Source organism: Achroia grisella, unplaced genomic scaffold (genome assembly GCF_030625045.1).
Source record: "Achroia grisella isolate CSIRO2021 unplaced genomic scaffold, CSIRO_AGI_Agris_v1 utg402, whole genome shotgun sequence".
Lineage (NCBI taxonomy): Eukaryota > Metazoa > Arthropoda > Insecta > Lepidoptera > Pyralidae > Achroia > Achroia grisella.
Window position 1 is genome coordinate 7,473,133 of NW_026712841.1, and position 21,975 is coordinate 7,495,107.

The window sequence follows — 21,975 nt, forward strand, 5'->3', positions numbered from 1 at the left end:
GCGGCTGAAGACCAACTCTCGCTTGACGGTTAGTCTGAGGATCCGACTTTGTTGAAGGGTTTGAACCTCGACTCAGGCTGTCGTAATTTCGATCCACGTTTGAATTGGATGGGGGATCGATCGGAGGGGTTTGATTTGGTATATCTTTACAACTACTCCTGTACCTTATACCAATTCCATACAATATTGTCTTTTAACAAGCGATATGGCTAATACTACTCGGAAGGGTTAATCACACACACTTTTACCGTGTCTATTCTCCTGACACAAATGAAAATTCGTACGCATGATTACTGTAAACATGTTTATTTTTGTATGTACATATGTTTAGTGGACGTGGTTAAGCAGAAAAGACTCAATCTAAAACAGAGTTTATGCTCCTACCTGAATAGTTCAAATTCGTATAACCATCGTCACCTAATCCTGGTCATGGAGACATGGAGAGCCGCGTTATCAACAATTGCTCGCAATTGTGACCACAGAATTAGGATGGCACATATTTCAATAAACATATTAAGTAAACATTGATTATTCAGAACTTTGGTGTAGGTGTACAACAAAAATTCCTTTATAAACTTTAGTGTTCAAGGTACACCTATTAAGTGTAAAAAGGAATATCATTCTAAACTATATACTTCTAAACTACTATACCACTAAACTAAACGCAAAATTCTAAATAAAACTATACTTTAAGTGAGTTTAGTACATATTGTCTTAACATAAATAAGAATTAAGACCCAACTATATTAATAACCGTCGTATTAATTATAAAGAAATATATTTATGATTCTCTTGATCAAAATAATAAATAAATAACTCTAACATATCACATAGCGCCATCTAGTCCCAAACTATGCAGAGAACATTTTTATAATATAGACTATACATATATAACATCCAATAGAAACAGACATGCTAAAGAAAAACGTAGTAGAAATCGATCCCGCGACTATAGGAAGAGGCAGTGTGTTAAAACCTCTATTCCACCGATCGTATCTCAAATAATCATAATCCAACAGCTTAACAAAATTTATTTTGTCTAGTTTGAGTCTTTTCTACTCCTTGGTCTTTTTAACAAAAAAAGTTGTTTGATAAACCTTAATAAGGGAGTAAATCTGTTTGTAACCAAATATCGTAGACAAGTAATTAACGAGTTGCCCGAATACGTTTTCGCTGTATACATGAGAAACAAAGTGGCAAGATGTTGCCTTCTCTTTCTATCTTAGTCACTGTTGCGAATACGTACCAATACTTTTATCACTTGTCTAGGTCGATAGTCTCCCACAATCAAAGTACATATACATTAATTATTACAAAAGTCCAGTTGTACTTTGTCGGTGGGAGATATAATATAAACATCTGAGACTTTTTACACTTTGGTTTATTAATGAAAATGTCCTACTTATTAATAGTCTAATATGAGGTCGTCACTTGTGAAGCCTTACTTAACCGATACTTTAAAGCATGTATTGTCAGCATTCGCCATTCATAAGGCCACGTGGTGAGGTGCTGGTAACGCTGCAACGCCTGGTAGACAAACAAACCACGTATAAAAATTCTAAAGAGAAACGTAAGATCCCTACGGCTTGATGTATTCAAGCCCCTGGGCAGGAATTGAATACATCTAGCTGTAGGGACCTGGGGACCCCAACTTCCATACATATTACAATGATGAATGAGGTGTTACAGACTTTATAATATGTTCAGGGTGAAAGTTATTTCTATTCCATACTATTCTATAGCTGAGGACAATAAGCATATATACAGAGTACGATCAAAAGTAGGAGTTCAATATAAAAAAGTAGCAAAAGTAAAATGTAGTCCGTAAACACATATAGTTTATAGTTTAATAGTTATAATACTCCTGAACAACAAATGTAAAACTTTATTCATATGTAATGATGCAACATACCATAAACGACGTGGCGCAAAAAATTGAGGTTCTGGTTGAAATGCCGTGTGATACATTAAAATGTAAAATAAAATAATTGTAACCACATACCGATCTCGCCGCGTTCCTCTGAGTTGATAGAGTGTCCGTCAGAATGTAGCAGCGGTGGCGCGGCCTGCACGCGAGCGGTGTGAGCGGAGTTGGAGTTGGGAGCGGTGTGAGCGGAGTGAGCGGTGGGAGCGGAGTGAGCGGAGCGAGTGCGGCGACGACGGTCACGTGAGCGGCGAGAGCGCTGGCTGCGCTCCTCCACCGCCGCCACCGTGGTCGGTAATAACCGCTCTGTATCGTCCGTACCCTCGACGGCACTACGAACAATAAGTAAATAAGATATTACCTGCTTTTATACTACATATTCCTTCATGCACGATTTAGCGCGAGAAAGTGAAGGATTTACCAATTTTTTTTGTTCATTCTTTCGCGCTTTCGTTTTTAATTCACAGATGTTATTTTTCAGAGACACGTTAAAGCAGTATAACTCTATAATTATGTTTTTGCTCCGTAGTCAAAAGTAGCGCTAAAGCACGCACGATTTAAGAACGTAATAATACGCGAGCTGGCGACGCGCGCGGTCATTCTCGTTCTCTTTGTCTACATTTACATGCACATTCTTTCTGCGTGATAGCTCATTCGCGAGTCAAAGAACTGGGTGTCACATAATATGATGTGATGTTCATACTTATAGGCGACTGTTGCCGACGGTTCAGATAAAAGATAGGGTGTATTTTTTCTATGAACGTACGTATTTACGTATGGACGTACAACCAATCAAAGTTAATAAAGATTCGTCTAGCAGTTTATAAACAGACAGACTAATTTTTGATTTAGTATCAACTAGCTGTGCCCGCGGTTGAAATTTATAGCCTACGTGTAATTCTGTTGTATAAGCTATATTACTGTACAGCTTCATCAAAACCACACACAGTAGTTTTTGCGTGAATGAGTAATAAACATCCATCCATACACATAAACGTTTATAATATTAGTAAGATTGTACATACACATCCCCGTGGTCCCCAGGGTCATCCTGCGGGGGGTCGTCCCGGCGGCGCCGCAGCCGCGCCATGAGACGCGCCGCGCGAGCGAAAGGATTCTCACGTTGCGGTTCGAACGTTCCACCCTGATGAAAAATTACTCACGTATACTATAGTTCAATCTTGATATAAATAAATACATCTTCACGACTGTTATCCTAGATGAGGTAATCAGGGGCATCGTCAACTATAGACATAGTGTATAAATACTTAAAAAATTCTAATTTAAGTTTCGAACTGCATGGGATAGATTTTTTTCTGATTTTTCTCACGATGGTTCTGTCACTCCGTTTCGGCTCGACGTAGAGTTCTGGGACACGCTGTATGTAGTATAGACGCGGTACCTGCGTGGTGGGCGCGGCGTCCGCTATGAGCGGCTCGGTGTCGGTGGACTCGGACTCGGAGCGGTCCGAGCGGTCCGAGCGGTCCGAGCGGTCGGAGCGGCGCGGGCGGGCGCGCTCCCCGGCCGCCAGCACGCGCCGCTTGCACACCGGACACACGCGACGGTTCTGCGTCAGCCACGGGTCCACGCACTTAGCGTGGTACGCTGTCAAAAAATATATATTGCGATTGGTACGTAACGGAACGACTCTATTAACTGAATGACTATGCTTGAATTGGAACACGAATGACGAGAGAATGGATATAAGTGTGAAAGGTGGCGTAACAACGTTGCCTCCCTCCGATCGATCCCCTGTTCGATTCAAACAAGCATCGAAATTACCATGGCCTGATCCGAGGTTCGAATGTTGCGGTGCCATCGGGCTAAAGTCGTATCCGTCAGGTGGGAGTTGGCCTTCAGCCGCTCCATAAGTCCTGCCGCGGGTTTAGAGTGCTATCTGCACTCGCCCCCTATCGTCCGATAAAACTATAAAGACCAGCTGCCGCCAAATGCATTAGAGTACTCAAAAAAAAAAAACAATTCTGGACCACATCAAAAACATCCACGTACGAGGCAGTTTTAAGGTGACAACCATATTGGAGATTTTGGATTGCCGTCTACGATGGTACGGTCATGTCATACGCTCGCCGCGTTAGACCTCAGACAAGAACAGTACTTAAAATGAGTCCCTGGCCCAGAAGACGTGGCAGAACCCGTCTCACATGGATGTCTGTTATTGAGAGGGATTTAAGAAGCGCTGTAAGAACACCCCAGACGACCCAGGACAGACCGCCCTGGCGAAGACTAACCAGACAGGCCGACTCCAAATAAACGGGACCAAGGCCAGGCAAAAGAAGAGGAATGAAAGACAACACTAGAATGATGAAGCCACGAGCGGTTTTTGTAAATTTAATGAAATTAAATTCGTAACGCAAGTGTTACAACTATCCTAATAGTGTTGGCCGTGACTGGACTTAGAGAACCGGACGAATAGTTACCGTGTGCGCAGGGCAGCACTCGGAGCAGTTCCCCCTCCTGGTAGTCGTCGAGGCAGATGGCGCAGGTGTCGTAGGGCACCATCTTGCTAAACTTGCAGGTGGGGATCTTCTTGAGCGCACGGCTCGGCAGACGGTGGCGGCGCGCCCGACGACGATCACGTGTACACTTCAGTATCTGTACAGATCAACGCAGTATTGACGAGTGACGGCCTCGGTGATCTAGCGGTTTTTTTTTTTTATTTAAATACATTTTTCCACAGACATATTCGTCCGTGCCTTTTTTAATTTACTTTAATATTATAATATTTATTTAATTTCCACTTTTGTGCAACTCCAGCCGAGATGTTACAATTTGCCTAACAGTGACACCGAGGCAGACCTTATCCGTCTGGCCCAGAACCACCGCTGGCCGGCCGGGTGAGTTGACAACATGCAGTGTCACCCATCTTTATTAGGAGGATTAGATTTACCAATATACAATTATCTTACACTACTACTAATTTCACAGTTTTCATTACATTGTGCAATGTAAGAATTCATAATGTACCAATACACATTATGAATTCTTACACTGCATATACAATTATATGAAATCTTATTTTAACATTATTTTTAAAGTTCACTATTTGTTATAGTCCAGGTTTTGTTTAATTATTGATTGTTTAATTTCACAGTTCACTTTTTGTCGTAATTCGGCAATTTTTTTTTTCTTTTTCCCCTTACCCCTCCTTTTTTTTTTTTCTTTCCTTTTTTTTTATTATACTTTTTCCGACCGTTGAACGGACCGTTTGACCGTTTTCTATGTATATACTAGCTATGCCCGGAGGTTCACCCGTGTTAAATTTATAGCCTGAGCTTTATAGAAGTTTTATTAAAATTGATTCAGTAGTAGTATCCACAAAATTCCATGTTTATAATATTAAAAAGATTTTAAAAAATCAAATCAAATTATTTATTTATATCCGTTGTCAACCAACTACAAATTGCCAATATGTTAATTTCTTATTTTGTGTATTATTTGTTATGTTGGCAATAAATTAATTATCTATCTATCTGAAGTATCTTACCATACTGATGAGTATGACGACCAGGCACAGTGCTACCACCACCACGAACGGTACCAGCAGATTGGTGTTGATATTGAACGGCATATCACCATTTACCATCAAGTAGAAACTGCAACAAGATGGCGTCAGCATTATAGAGAAGCGTATACAGAAAACAATAAATAACGACTGTAATCTTAAATTGGGTAGTCAGAGATATTTCAATTCATTATTAGAGGCCAATAGTCGATAATGCGGTCAATGTAATATATAACACTAGCTAGCTAGGTAGCTTATTATTGACTAGTTGACCCGCGCAACTTCGCCTGCGTTTCATTTCCCCACCTCTTGTAATATTTTTCATTGCAGCTCCGCTCCTATTGATCGTGGCACAATTTTAAATAGCTTAAAAGAAATATTTTTCTATTCGAACCAGTAGTTCCTGAGATTAGTGCGTTCAAACAAACAAACTCTTCAGCTTTATAATTTATTATTATTATTGATTATTGATATATTTCAATGCAGAAGTTCCGAAAGACAAAAAATAAAAAATCTGTCGTCCAATTAACGCCATACAACATTTGTCAAATAATCGTTAATGGAGTCATAGGCCTTATTGGATGTATAGTGTGTATACAAATGTAACTAACCCGCTATCGTAGAGGTAATTTTCTTTCAGCAAGTACCCAGTCACGTTGCCCACGAACACGGACGGTATAAATATATCGTCCGCATTCGTTGCCGACATAGTTTCTGCAACAAACAAATCTTTTTTACTTAATTCAGGGTACTTATGTCCCATATTTTAAATACCTTACAGACTAACATACAAGTTGATACTCTCGCCAATAAATGCACTTTAAAAAAAAAGATCATGTTCATATTTTAAGTTTACTGTCACAGAACAAGTAATGTATTCATCATATTTGTTAGTACTGGCACGGTACACACAATGGAAAGTTATGTGTCAACAATATAGCTTTGTTTCCTAACTTCTATTATTCCTATCAGATTGCTTTTGTAGACATATATCATATAAAATTATAATCAACTTAGATGCTGTTTTTGGGTATGTACGTGTTGTTGTTGTACATGTTACGTTTGGGTATAAGATGTATGTGTTATATTAATAATGTGTTATGTTATATTAGTAATTCTATTTTAGTTTTAATTTCGTCTAATATTTATATATACGCGTATGTAATTTATATAATCAACTAACCGACTCGGAACTTTTTTCATTATTCTGAAAATTCATTATAATTCCAATGTCTTGCACAATTTTTAAATTTTTATTCTGTCCTGTATTGTTCATGCGGATGAGCTAAAGATCTAATCTTTTTAGTGACTTTCACAAAAAAGGAACCTTTTGGTTTATAATTTTTCAGTCACGTGTAATTCTAAAACAAACTTGTTTAAAGAAAATCTGATTAGTGGGAAACGTTGATATTAGTTGTTTTATCCTATGGACAAAATTTAACGGAGTTTTCAAATCAATTACAGATTCAGTTAATTCGGTCTCAATCCTAAAATACTCTTGTACCCACCACAAACTACATTAATTTTTTTTCACAATCTGCCATTTCCACAAAAAATAATTAAGTATTAAAAACAAAAACTATGTATCTAGGATATAATGTGTGTAGCAAATTTCATTCGATTCGGTCCAGTATTTTCGCCGTAAAAGTATAACAAACATCCATTCATCATCACAAATTTGCAGGTTCAATATCGGTAGGGCAAATATTTGATTTTTTGTTTGTAATCGATAAACAACCTAAAAGTAACAGCTGTCTTTCTATTGAATATATAGCGAAACAAATGAATAAAAAATTAATGATCAAACTTGCTTGTCTTAACCAATTGGTCAAACCAAGCAAGTCAATGCTAATTTAGATAATTTAGAACACTATGTTACTATTTGACGACCTCGGTAGTCTAGCGGTCTAGCACACCGCTTTACGTCCGATGGTCGGGGGTTCGATTCCTCGCACGGCACAACCATTTGTATTCATGAATATGATTGTTTGTATCGGTTTGGGTATTTTTTATGCATAATATGTACGTATTTACGAAAAAAATTATCTATGTATTTGTATCAGTTGTCTAGTACCCATAACACAAGCTTTAGCTAGCTTACCTTGGGTCTAGATGGCGCTGTGAGAATTGTCCTGACATTATTATTATTATTATTATATAAATATACGTACTTACAATATATAGTATATCCACCATTTTTGCTAAATATATTACGGCAAAATGGAAAAGATTTATCCCGAATACAGTTCACAATTACATGATTTAGTTACACATTTTTGTCACTATCATCACATAGAATTAAATAAAATTAGTACATAAATCCAAATACATATAAAACTATATAATAATTATTAATATGGTTCTAATATATATGAACAGCGCAAATGCATCACAAGAGAACGTGTAATCTCACCCACTTATGTTTAACTACATACTAATATTGCTTTTTTTATCTCGTGAACTATTATCACTTTGTTTACAGTTTAATTATATATTGGTAATGATAGTTGGGCATGACAATGACTTTCTAAAGACCTATCAACCGGTGTATTTCCTATTGTTTTTATGTAATTGTAATAGTGAACTTGTAAAACTATAAGATCCTAAGGCAACTATAAAACAAAACATAACATACGTGTATGTAAGGTTCATTGATAGGTTTCAATACAGGTACAAAAGAACGTCTATTTTCGGACTACTCTACTCCTGTTGGCCGCAACTGGCCTTTACAGCTTCACCAGACGATAGCGAGTGGAGAGCACTCCAAACACGCGGAAGAACTTATGGGGCGGCTGAAGGCCAACTTCCGCCTGACGGATACAACTTTAGTCTGAAGCCACTGCTAGGGGTTCGAACCTTAGTTCAAGGCCGTCGTAATTTCGATCCCCGTTTGAATTGCACAAGGGTTCGACCGGAAGGGACCGGACGATGTAATATAAATAACATATGATATTTCAACAAAACTAAACTATAGCGTGTAGTAATTTTTGTACAGCGCCATCTATTGGCGTTGCATGAAACAATATTTCATAATTTTATCAATTTGGATATTTGTATTCACACAAATACTTAAACATGTAATACTGAACAATATTTATTTAAAGAAGAAACACACGTTTCTTGCTCGTTCTTGTAATGAATCAGCATTCCGAATGAGTGGTAGAATAAAAAAAATACTATACACCTAATATCCTGATATCCTGAGAAACAATGTTGTGATAACTTAGCAGAAATAAAAGAAATCTGTTCTATAAATAAATAGTCTATTAATTTGCTTCTTATCAGAGTTCACTTCGTATGTTATTGACATATACAGGGCGCCAAAGGTACTGAATATATATTTTTTTATGTAATTGAACGAGCTGATGGCACACTAGAAATGATGAATAGCAAGTCGTCATCAAGGCTAAATTATACGCCGCTTTTCTACTTAGAAATAAAATACACACGAAAAATAAATACACGTGATATCTTACTACACCACCTGCCCCCTTGATATTTCGTGATTTTTGCCAAAACCCCTCCCTTTCGAGCCTCACGTGATTTATGAACGGCCCCATAGTTGAGTTATTATTTAATGGTATAATATTCTTTAATATGAAGTAGTGCTATATGCTTTATTATGAGCTAGTGTTTTTTTACTATCTTATATTCCACTTTTTATTTAACATATTACATCATGTAATCCTACCTAACATTTTTCTTTATCCTAAAAACTATCTTTCTTACATTAGGACATTTTTACATTTTTTTCGCTAAGTAGTGATTTCAATAGTTTACCGAAATTACTAAGTTTATTTTCTTTTTTTATATATGATGGCAATTAATTATTTATAGAAACGGACATTGGGTAGGTTTTCCGAAGCAAAAGTTATTCTTATTTCTTATTCTTACTCACTGTCAGATAATGGTAATAATGAATAGTGGAACTCACCAAGATCCGTGGAGTTGACATTGTGAACGATCGCGCAGGCGTAGCCGGCTGCTTGCGCGTTACGCACCTTCACCTCAAAGCTGCAGTTATACCTGTAATTGAAAAGATTTCTCTTCATGCTCATATTAATATAATTAATTTTTAGTACCTCTTCAATGTTAATAAAAGATAAAAGTAAAATATATAATTAAAATTGAAACTAAAGATTTAATGTCCGATACAATATCTACTTACAAATACATACAAAACATATATTATTTAAAACAATTACAAAAAAGCAATTTCTCATGATATTAATAGTAATAAATCCAGGAAATTCACATACGCCACAGCGCCATAAGCTAAGGAGAGCTTTTATTATACATAGGTACTAGTCAACTGATAGAAATGTTTAGACATGTATTTATTTTGTGAATAAATATATAATATAGAGAAAACATCATAACAATACAAATAATCACACTCATGCATGAATATTTATATTGCGCAAGGATTTGAACCCGCAACCATAAGGCTAAACCACTAAACAACCGAGACCGTTATATTACTATAGATAATATGTTGTTAAAAACCTTGTTTAATACAACGTTTATAATGCATTTATTGATATGAATGTTTATGTGGTGAAATACCTATATCAAACAAGCTGTGCCCGCGGTTTCGCATGATTACTATTACTACTCGCATGACATTTATAGTCTATGTGTTATTCCGATGTATAAGCTAAATTACTGTAAAGTTTCATCTAAATCCGTTCAGTAGATTTTGCATGAAAGAGTAACAAACATCCATCCATACATCCATACATACAAAGTTTCGCGTTTATAATACTACTAAGATTATTATCATTATTACCTAGCTAGAAGCACAATCCAATTGCCGACGAAGGGGTCCGGATTCGAAGGCGGTTTGGTGAGGTTACCGCAACCGTCCGGCGGGTTCCCGACCGTCAGGTACCCTCGGAGGCCGTCCGACGGCACCTCCCCACCGAAACTAGCCGGCAAATCATGGAACTCATCTGCTATCTGGAAGTATAATTTTTTTTTCATACAGCGCCATCTAGTCTCAAGCTAAGCTAGCTAGAGCTTGTGTGTATATATGAGCATAGGGTCAGATCATAACTGACTGACTTATCACGATGGTTTCCAGGAGGAACCGCGTGGAGGTCAACCTAATATGGTACATTGTTAGCAATGGGGTTATAGATCTACAACTAACAATCCAGTTAGCAGTCAGTTATGACCTGATCCCGTGCTCATCATCCTCTACTGGTGCACCGTCAGCCGGGCGAGCAGGCGGGTGAAACAATTCTATTTGCCAACTAACTGTTCTGCAGTTTGGCGAGTCAATTTGTAAAAATAAATGTACTTATCTTTATTAAATAAATAAAAATAAAATCTTATCATTAATTTAATAAACTGCCTCTGGTGATAGAAACACCGAAAGACGTTTCATTCAATATAGGTTACATAAAGAATTACTAACGAAATACTGCATTCCTAATATGTAGAAAACTTTGACGGTGAATTTTGACCACATCTTTTTCTTTTCAATTCCTTAGGTTTCCTTCACATTTCCGGACGGTACCTATACATCAAATTCCACGTAGGACACTTCAATATAGAGACGAATAGTTCACATTTTCACAGTATATCATAAATTCAGAGTAAATCACAGCATTTCTTGTTAATACCACATTTCATCCTACACCACTTTTTCCTCTATCCATCCCTTGAGCGCAGTCCATTTACAAAAATCAGTTGTAACTAAGTCCCGGTGTGGTTTCAACACTGAATTCTTATTGATAAGTTCATAGATAACTGATTAAGTGGCCGACATAGGAAAAATACTGGAATTCTCACTGGTAAGGAAAACAACAGGTTTATCTTGTGTAATATGGTGGAATAAAGGACGATACGTTAATTTGTATAGAGGATAAATATTAACCGTTAAATGTTCCGTGGAATTTCTGTTGTATAATTGATTTTTTAATTGTTTTATCTTGAAAGTGTACAGAAACATAAAACCTGAAAATGTAAACCTATATTTGTTAATATTATTTTAATTAATCTTTAATATAAAGTTTTAATTATTAATATATCACTAGTACAGCCGCTACGATCAGATATTTGTTAATATTATTTTAATTAAACTTCAATATAAAGTTTTAATTATTAATAATATATCACTAGTACAGCCACTACGGTCAGATATTTGTTAATATTATTTTAATTAATCTTCAATATAAAGTTTTAATTATTAATATATCACTAGTACAGCCACTACGGTCAGATATTTGTTAATATTATTTTAATTAAACTTCAATACAAAGTTTTAATTATTAATATATCACTAGTACAGCGGTACTACGGTCGGCTATTTGTTAATGAGCGTCGGTCAATCCACAGAAACACTTCCCATGTGCTAAAAGATAAGACTACAGATTGTTTACCGTACAAGAAGGTTATGAAAATAAAAGATTAAGAACATACGATAATAATATTGTCAAAGGGACACAGGGACACGACAAAGGGAAAGCTATCAGAATTGAAAATTGTTCACCAGAACATACAAAGTTTTCTCGGCTGTGAATTAATTATTCAATTGTTCTTAGAAAGAAATAATATAGATGTTCTATGTTTAACTGAACATTGGCTCAAAGTGAGCAATATGATGTTCAGCTTAAACAATTATAATATTGTCAGCTGCTTTAATAGAAAAATAGTAAATAGAGGAGGTTCTATGATATTGGTGAAAAATAATATAAAAGTAAAAGAACGTAGTGATATTGGCAATCTTTCTGTTGAATGTTGTATTGAAATTTCCTGTGTGGAACTAGACAATTATATAGTTATATGTGTATATAGACCTCCAAATAGTGATTATAATTTATTTGAAGAGGTAATGGAGGATATTTTAAAAAGAGTATTTAATATTAACAAAAAAATTATAGTGTGTGGTGATTTCAATGTTGACATTTTATCACATAATACCACAAAAACTAAATTAATGAGTTTATTTCAATCCTTTGACTTGAGTAATGTCTTCCACGAACCCACTCGTATCACTGCCACGTCTGCTACTTGCTTGGATAACATATTTAGCAACAGTGAGTATTTAGATAAAATAATAATAAACAACCTTCCTTCTGATCACTGTGGTCAAATAGTTATTTTTCCAAATCACTTAAACAAAATTGGGAAAATTAATTTATTAAAAAGAGACTTGACTAGTTATAAGATAAATAAATTTAAAATATCAGTTCGTAGTAAATTAGATTTTTATCTTCCATCTAATGAACCTAACAAACTTTATACAGATTTCTTCAATATTGTTTCTAACGAATATAATAAGGCTTTTAACAAAAAAACTATCAGTATTATTAACAAAACAAAATTTTCAGAATGGGCTACAAAGGGAATTCTTAAAAGTAGAAATATATTATTTGATTTATATGCTCAAAAAAAATACCGTTTCGATAGTACATTCGTAAATTATGTAAAAAGATACTCAAAAACTTTTAAAAAGGTATGTAATGTAGCAAAGTCTAATTATCTAAATAAAAAAATTAAAGAGTCCAAGGATAAGATAAGGACAGTGTGGAGTATTATTAACAAAGAAACTGGCAAAGTTAAAAGTCCATATAACGATTTTACGTTAAATTATAATGATAAACTAGTAACGTCCACAAAAGAAATTGTCAATATTTTTGAAAATTTTTTCGCAAATATTCCAACTGATATTACTTCCTCTTTGGACTCTTCTCCTAGTACAGCTAAATCATTCCTTATTGACAATGTTGTTTCTTGTCCGGTTACATTTAAATTTACATTTATTGACATTGCTACAATTACTAAAACATTTAAACAATTAAATTTAAAAAATACTGAAGACCATTGGGGCATGTCTGTTAAAGTTATTAACACCGCTATAGATGTTATTGCTCCATATTTAGTAATTATTTTCAATAAATGTATTTCTGATGGTGTTTTTCCCAATTTAATGAAACATAGCAAAATAACTCCACTCTTTAAGTCAGGAGAAAAAACTGTGGTAGGTAATTATAGGCCTATATCTATCTTACCAGTATTGAGTAAGGTGTTTGAAAAAATTATGCTCAATCAAATGCTGCAACACTTTAAAGTAAATAAACTGCTTCACAGTCGACAATTTGGTTTCACGGCCGGTAAATCAACTACTGATGCCGGTGTAGCTCTCATTAAATATGTATTTGATTCTTGGGAGAGGTCTCAGGATGCAGTCGGTGTATTTTGTGATCTTTCAAAAGCATTTGATTGCGTTGAACATGAAACACTTTTGCTCAAACTTGAACATTACGGTATTAGATATGAAGCACAAAGCATGATGAAATCCTATCTAAATAATAGAATGCAAGTTGTCGAAATAAATGGTGTAAAGTCTGAGGGAACTAGTATTAAAATGGGTGTTCCTCAGGGCTCTATTTTAGGTCCTTTCTTATTTTTAGTTTACATAAATGATCTTCCTTATATGGTAGAAAAGATAGCTGACATAGTTCTGTTTGCTGATGATACTTCATTAGTATTCAAAGTCAATCGACATATTGATGATTTGGACGAAGTAAACGGTGCTCTTTCTTATGTTTTAAAATGGTTTACGGCTAATAATATGTTACTAAATGCAAATAAAACTAAATGTATCAAATTTACTCTCCCCAATGTAAGGCCGGTAGATTCGAAAATCACGTTGGACAATAAACCTATTAATTTTGTGGATGATACTGTATTTCTAGGTATCACATTAGATTCCAAGTTGCAATGGGGTGCTCATATTACTAAATTAGCAAGTCGACTTAGTTCTGCCTCTTATGCGGTAAGAAGAATTAGACAATTAACAGACGTGGCAACGGCTAAACTTGTGTACTTTAGCTATTTCCATAGCATTATGTCGTATGGTATTTTGTTATGGGGCAAAGCAGCTGATATAAATACAATATTTATTTTACAAAAGAGGGCCATTCGCTCCATTTATAGCATGGGTTCCAGGGAGTCTTTGCGAGAGTGCTTTAAGGAATCAAATATCCTCACTGTTGCTTCTCAATATATTTATGAAAATATCATGTATGCCAGGAAGAATACAGACAGTTTCAAAAGAGTTAGTGATTGCACTAATAAAAGCTTACGTAACAATAACAAACTGATTTTACCTAAATGTCGTTTGGCTAAAGTTAGTAATTCGTTTTATGGCAATTGCGTAAGGTTTTACAATAAAATACCAGAGTCTGTTATAAATCTGCCAGAAAAAAGATTTAAATGTCAAATAAAACACTTCCTTTGCAAAAAAGCTTACTATAAAATTGAAGAATTCGTTAACGATAATAATGTTTTTGTAGAAAAATTTTTAAATACATAGCACTGACAATATTATCTGATTACACTAATAATGAGTGCGTAGCGATTTCTATGTTGATTGTCGCATGCCTCTTACTTGTTACACTGTAATTATTTATATAAAAAAAAAAAATCTATTAAAAAGAGCAACACACAAGTTTCTTGCTCATTCTTCTTGTGATGAATCTGCATTCCGAATGAGTGGTAGAATCAAAATATGACTATTCAAAAGTGCTTGTAATGAGTTTATTTGAATAAAGATTATTTCTATTTCTATTTCTATTGTGACCTCGATTGTCTAGTAGGTTAACACCACTTCATATTTCGATGATCGCAGATTCGTTTCTCACCATGTGCGAAATATTGTAAGCGCGTGAATGTTTCTATTGGCCTGTGTTTTATATGTGTAATTAAAAAAAAAACATTTTCGTTTATTAGATGTCCACAATTTATTTTATTGCGTTGTTGGGCTTTTATCAGGTGCTTGGACCTGACCAGCACTACGACCTACATAGATCTATTGTGCTCGCCCTTTTTCAGAGTTCGCTACCTAGACCTGTCAGGGACAAGAATTGAAGGATATTCTTAGGAGCGATGGTTTCTATCTCCTCAGCATAGAGTGTAAACTTTTCATAGGAGATATTACGTTTATGCATGAGTGGGCTACAACCACATAAGATGTGTAGTGGAGTTTCCTCTTCAGTTTAGCAAAATGTGGAGATTTTGTATCCACTAATATACGAAAATGTATTTTTTAATTATTATATATTAAAGTGAGATTGTACTATGTAATCTCATAGTACAAACAAAGTTTAATTTGGGTATTGAATTGGATATTGGGGGGAAGTGGATAGTTAGTAATGTGGACTGATGACCCCATAGCTAGCGATGAACCAACTCAGGTGGACCACCACACGATTCTCCTAGGACACCATCATTATAAATTCCTGGTGAATTTTTCACGATGGGCTAATTGACCTGATCTCATGCACGCAGTTGAATGCACCATTCTATTATCTTCCGTTAAGACGACGCATCGCAAATATTGACGTTAGCGATCTTAATTTATCTCAGTCATTACAAACCATTGGGGGCTGATATTTATATATTTCACTTAACATATCTTTGACATCATTTTGTACGTTCTCGTTACATGATTGATTAACTTTTTCGTAGCAGACAAAAAAAAATTCAAAAAATGCTCGTTTAAAACATAGATTTATAGTTTATAAGGAAACGGGACTGGTATAGGACGTTGAATCATCCTGTTTGACTTTATGTATTGGATCGTAAGCTGTTGATTTTCTAATAAATATATAAACATATCTATTATACATAGAAAACAACTAGACCGATACTTGTAATCAAAATCATGAATACAAAACGTTTGTTCGGTGCGAGGAACTGAGTAGACTTAATTTCGTTGATAAACATTGAAATGCAAAATTAAATATAAAATAGGAAGTCATCCGTAAATTAAGTCCAAGGAATTATGTAAATATATATTACTAGCGGACCCACGCAAGTTCCACTACGTCACTCGATATTTATTATATTATATTTCACCCAATTGTCAAAATATCTTTTTAAATTAAAGCCTATGTGTTATTATCAGGTTTAAGCTTAGTACAAATACACATATTGTTTTGATGTAACGACCGTTCTTTACACAAAAAAATGTTTGCTCTTGCTAATCTCTGCAACGGCTGCACCCATTTTGACTGTATTTTCCTCGCAGATATCTAATGTTATAAGGAGTAATTTAAGGTACTTTATTTTAGAATCTGTATTTATTTGAGTTATATTTCACGAGGAAGAAGTCGCGGGTAATAGCTAGCTATTACATATAACGCTAGTACTAATAATAAGTAGCAATGAATTTATGAAGAAAAAATGAAAACAGAAAGAATGAGGAGAAGGGGACTACCAAGTCACAGCTATATCAAGCATTAAGGAAAAAGTTGGAGTCGTGTCGTATCAACAACTAAGGAGATTGATGGAAGATCGTGGAAAATGGCAAGAGCTCCATCGACAAAAGAGCGGCTCTTAAATTATGAATGAAGGAAATATTTATGTCGGAATATGACTCAGAGAGGCGACAACGTGACTCAACGAAGTTATTGTTCTTCGGGCTGTATAGTTTAAATGATGCGTCAATCCTGTTTATCGCGTCCAATGTGCCAATTTAAGGGCATGTATCATACTGTACATTATCACTTTTAGGTGACAAGTACATTTCTCTAAAAACAGGGACTACAAATTTATATGAGACAAAACATAGACAATATATACTTTATCAACTTTCTCTTTCTAACAGTCAAAGAATTTTTAAAATCTGCTCAGCAGAATCGGAGATTACACCAAACAAACAAACATATTAGTACAGATTTTCAAGTATAAAAAAAAGCGTAAATACTTCTAATAACCGTTTCAGGAGAAGGAGATGGTTAGTAATGGGGACTAGTAACCCCATTACTAGCAATGTACCAAATTAGGTCGATCTCCACGCGGTTCCTCCTGGAAACCATCGTGATAAATTCCTAATGAATTTGTCACGATGGGCCAACTGACCTGACCTCATGGTCATCTTATCATCCTCCACGGTTGCCCCGCCAGCGTAAACCGTTTGCGTAAGCGGGTTGCACCAATTCATTATCATCTCAAAAGAAAAAAAACCGTTTCAGTGCTCTTTTACGTCGAATCGCTTTTGCAGCATGTATGATTCTAACGGTTGAAATGAGCAAGTAACTGCATGTTTGTACTAACCGTGTGTGGCGTCTCCCTTGTGTAAATAATTATGTTCCCGTTGGCTGCCGCGAGCAGGCCGAGCACGCTGGCGAACGTTGCGCCGAACATCGTGCCGCCCTGTGCATGCGGTCAGCTATTGGCGTACCCCTCTACTCGCGTATAAGGCTATCTCATCTTCTTCGCCACTGAAAAAGAATTTAAAACTATTATACTGTGTGTCTACTCATGTAATATTTCTGTCAACATTAGAGGTCCTTCCATTAGATAACATAGATTTTAAGAATTTTAAGATCAGTGTAACGTCAGTCTACGTCTCGATTCCGCGTCGAATATACGAATTCCTATGTATGGCATGTAGCACACTATCCAATCCAATAAACTTACTAATGTACAATTATTACATCTGTATACTCATTACCTAGATACTACTATATACAACAAATATGTTGTATATAGTAATATTTAGCTACACGCTACGCTACATAATAATGTAGCGACACCTCATCCTCATCACCATCACCTCATTACATTATACATAACGCCGTAGCGGTGAGAATAACTAACGCGCTAGAAATGCCAGGCATTGTATTTTTTTTTATCTTATTCGGTAAAGAAAAAAGGAAGAGGGGTACCACATTAGTTAAATGAGGTACCACTTACCATAACTATGCTACACAGGAAGCGAGCAGCACTATAATTTTTTATGAAATTTGAATTATGAATTTAAGTGAAATTTACGGTATGGACATGACACCTTATTTATATGAAAGGGAATCATTAGGGGTATCACATACATTACATGAGGTACCACTATCATAATAATGTTACACAGGAAGCGACTGGCACTATCATTTATTTATCCAATTCGGTGAATGAAAGTGTTTATGGTACGGACATGACACCTTAGTCCTCGGGAAGGCTGAAACATGAGGGGTACGACATGAGTTACATGAGGTACCACTTACCATAACTATGTTACAGAGGAAGCGTCTGGGACTGTGAAATTTTTTTATCCAATTCGTTGAATGATAGGAAAAATGGTACGGACATGACACCTTAGTTCTCCGGAAGGAATAACAATACTAGACAGGAACCGACTGGTACCCTCAGTTTTATTTATCAAATTCGGTAAACGATAGTGAAATTTATGGTACGGTATACGGAATTTATGGGACCTTAGTCTTCCGGAGTACCACATTGATGGGTACCACATGAGTTACAGGAGGTACTACTTACTATAAGTTAAAAAGACAGTTTGTATGCCATTCCAGTTACAGAATAATCAAAGGAATTCGACGGTGTCGTGTTCTAGCGGTTTAGCACACCGTATTGCTTTCGGTGGTCGCGGTTTCTATTCTATGTACAGTACAAACATTTGTATTCTTGAGTATGACTGTTTGTATTGGTCTTTGCGATTTTTTATGTATGTATTTACAAAAATGTAAAATGTAATAAGTATTTATAGTAGTTGTGTAGTATCTATAACATAAGCTCTGTTTAATTTGGGACTAGATGACAATGAGTGAATTGAACGGAGTCTTAGCGTTATTTAAAAAAAAAAAGAGTAATAAGAACTCTTTAAGCAGCTAAGCTGCCTAAGTGATACATGTAATGCCATGTGTGCTTTTTCCCATCATTGACCTTAAATAGCTTTCCGTTTTTACTCAATGATATACTGATAGAGAATGCCATATGGTACTAGGCTCATCAATTGTATACATATTTAAAAACAGATTAGTTATAAAATTAATGATTATTTCTTAGTTTAGGAAATGAACAAGCTTGCATCTCACCTGATGGTAAGGAATAATAATTCTAATAATTTAACAGTTTGGGGAGTCAGGACTGCATCAAACAGTACACTGGTGAAGGTTTAAATAAATAAATAAAATAAAATGCTGCACACATATCTTTGCGCCCAAGGCCATTTGTACACTCTCAAATATTGCAAAGATCTTTTATTAAATTATGATTGAATGCCTTTATTGTTCCTCTCACAGAAATTATATAATTATAATAACTAAATTATATTTATATTACTATATATGGCATGGGTATATTACTAATTAAGTAAATTAAATAAGCATATGTACTGTTATGCAGTCACTTATTAGACAGTTAACTAGTAAATATAATTAGATTAGGTGACCTATATCATATTTACATCTATTATATATATAATATATTAAATACTCTGTACCCCAATGACCCAATATGATGTTTATTGTATTCATAAATATTCGTTCATTTTTTTTATCACAAGTCGCTTAACTGTAATGTAGAAAATCCCTCACGGTCCTCAGGTCACGGGAGGTCCAAAGGCCCCAAGGCTAGCAAACGGGTACTATGAGACTTTGACTCATGAAAAACTCCAAAAAATCCCTCATCTAATGCTATATGCCGGGGTTGTGAGGACCCAGTATGATGTTTATTGTATTCATAAATATTAGATCATTTTAATTTTAAACATAAGTCACCTAATTGTAAGGTAGAAAATCCCTTACGGTCATCACAGTCACGGGAGGTCCGTAGGCCCTAAGGCTAGCAAGCGGGTACTGTGAGACTTTGACTCATGAAGTGGAAAAGATTTCTGTTTAAGTTTATTATTATTCATTACCTACTGGTTGATTTCTAGGACATAGGCATACAACCTTCACCTTCACAATCACAATAATTTTGCAATACATAAACTAAACTGATATTCAGAAATATAATATTACTAGCTGTACCCACGATTTAATCCATGTGGAATTAAACTTTATTTTTTTTATAAATATTTTTTCTAAAACAAAATTAGCCTAAGTTACTCCATATTCCATCAGCTACCTGCAAATAAAAGTCCTGTTAAAATCGGATTAGCCGCCTTTTCAGAGATTAGCCGGAATAAACCGACAGACAAACATAAATTGTAAAAAAATTATTTTGGTGTATGTGCCATTTTTATATTCATATGCATGATATAATATAAAATATGTAGATAGTAAAAAAAGGTTATTTAAATATTACAAACAGACACTCCTATTTTATTTATATGTATAAAATGTATAGAATAGATGTATAGATAATATTTTGAAGAAATAAATTATATTACTATATTATTTTTATTATTAATCTAACTGTATCCCACAGAGCTGCTTGGTCATAACAACAACCTATCTGGATGTGAATGATTTCTTTCATTGCCAAGTATAAACAAACATTAAAAAAAGTAATTGCTTTTTAAAATAGATAAGATATATTGCACTTTTTTCTTTATCACATTGATAGAACCCACACCCTTTTTTGTCAAACTACAATTTTGTCGATAAGCTGGTAGTGACTATACATGACTATAGATTGAAACTATTCTGAAAGTATTGTTCTCTTGATGTTCTAGTGTGCATCACAATTGCATACACAATAATATTCCTATAGTTTCATTTCAACAGAGCAAGTATATGCTGTTTAATCATAGTGTACACTCACAACTGCCAGGCAATTATGTCTATGTGTATTTATGCAACTTATTCACATTACATGAAAAAATGCAGTGCAGTTATGAGTTATGTATCAACTCCAATATCCTACTTGGACAACGAGTAACGCATTTATATACTTATAAACATAGTGTTAAGGATTAAATTTGTAACAACACATTGATATCAATTTGAATAAATCATATACATATATTTATTAAATGCAGGTTCAAATTGTATTTTGATAAATTAATGCAGATAGCGACTGATGTTTTCAAGGAGGATGATAAAAGGGTGATTTCGCAAACGATATACGTATAGGTGAAAAAAATTATCAATATTTGTTAAATACTAGTGAATTGAATTAATCTTGTCATAATGGATATAGTTGGATCACGTGTTGGAAGCAACAATACATTATTTCAATGAAGGCCTATGATCGCTTCTAATTGAATCCAATGCAAAATGTTAGAAAAACAAATAATAAAAGGAAGTACTTACGAGTTAATTTAGTCACAGTACAGGTTGTACCCGGGTTATTTTGTGGTTAGGGCGGCTCTTAAAACAATTATTTACAAATAAAAAGTTCTATTGTTAGATTTCAATAGAATAGATTAAGGTAATAAACAAAATATAAAATTATTTCAATTACGACTAAAATTATGTAGCTGTCACTGTCAAGTCACACTATTTTTTTAGTCTAGACATTTATCGCTATGGAAGCAAAACTATTGTCAATACTCAGGGCGCTATTACATTATGCCTGGTATACAAATCCTTTATACGTTTAATAATTAAAATTATTAAATCGCTGTATTTGCAATTTCTAAACATGTTATTATTTTTTAATAATAGTTCCCTAATAAAAGTAATAAGTTATCAAGTCAAGTTTCTTTACATCGTAATTCAATGGCGCCCTCTATTGAAATGAGTTATCATCAGTGACAATTTATACAGTTTGTCAACAATATATGCACTGATTTTTAGGTTTTGCGGTATGCAAATATTTGTTTTCATAAGTA

At 34.7% G+C, this 21,975-nt stretch overlaps 1 protein-coding gene across 1 annotated transcript; it reads right to left on the reverse strand.

Moving 5' to 3' along the window:
• Positions 1-1,118: 1,118 nt before the first annotated feature.
• Positions 1,119-21,634, reverse strand: LOC131844448 (E3 ubiquitin-protein ligase RNF13). The gene is made up of 11 exons (XM_059193342.1): positions 21,455-21,634; positions 17,517-17,683; positions 10,237-10,406; positions 9,382-9,473; positions 6,059-6,161; positions 5,430-5,538; positions 4,363-4,537; positions 3,327-3,529; positions 2,950-3,068; positions 2,003-2,256; positions 1,119-1,527 (listed from the first exon to the last, which is right to left on the reverse strand). The coding sequence occupies exons 2-11, from the start codon at positions 17,604-17,606 to the stop codon at positions 1,487-1,489; spliced, it is 1,356 nt and encodes a 451-aa protein (XP_059049325.1). The 5' UTR covers positions 17,607-17,683; positions 21,455-21,634; the 3' UTR covers positions 1,119-1,486.
• Positions 21,635-21,975: the final 341 nt, after the last annotated feature.

Coding starts and splice junctions, on each gene's coding strand:
- LOC131844448 (XM_059193342.1), bottom strand. CDS start 17,606: ATGTTCGGCGCAACGTTCGCCAGCGTGCTCGGCCTGCTCGCGGCAGCC. Junction 6,162..9,381: donor TGTCAACTCCACGGATCTTG/GTGAGTTCCACT, acceptor TGTTTGTTGCAG/AAACTATGTCGGCAACGAAT. Junction 1,528..2,002: donor AGAGGAACGCGGCGAGATCG/GTATGTGGTTAC, acceptor TTTGTCTACCAG/GCGTTGCAGCGTTACCAGCA.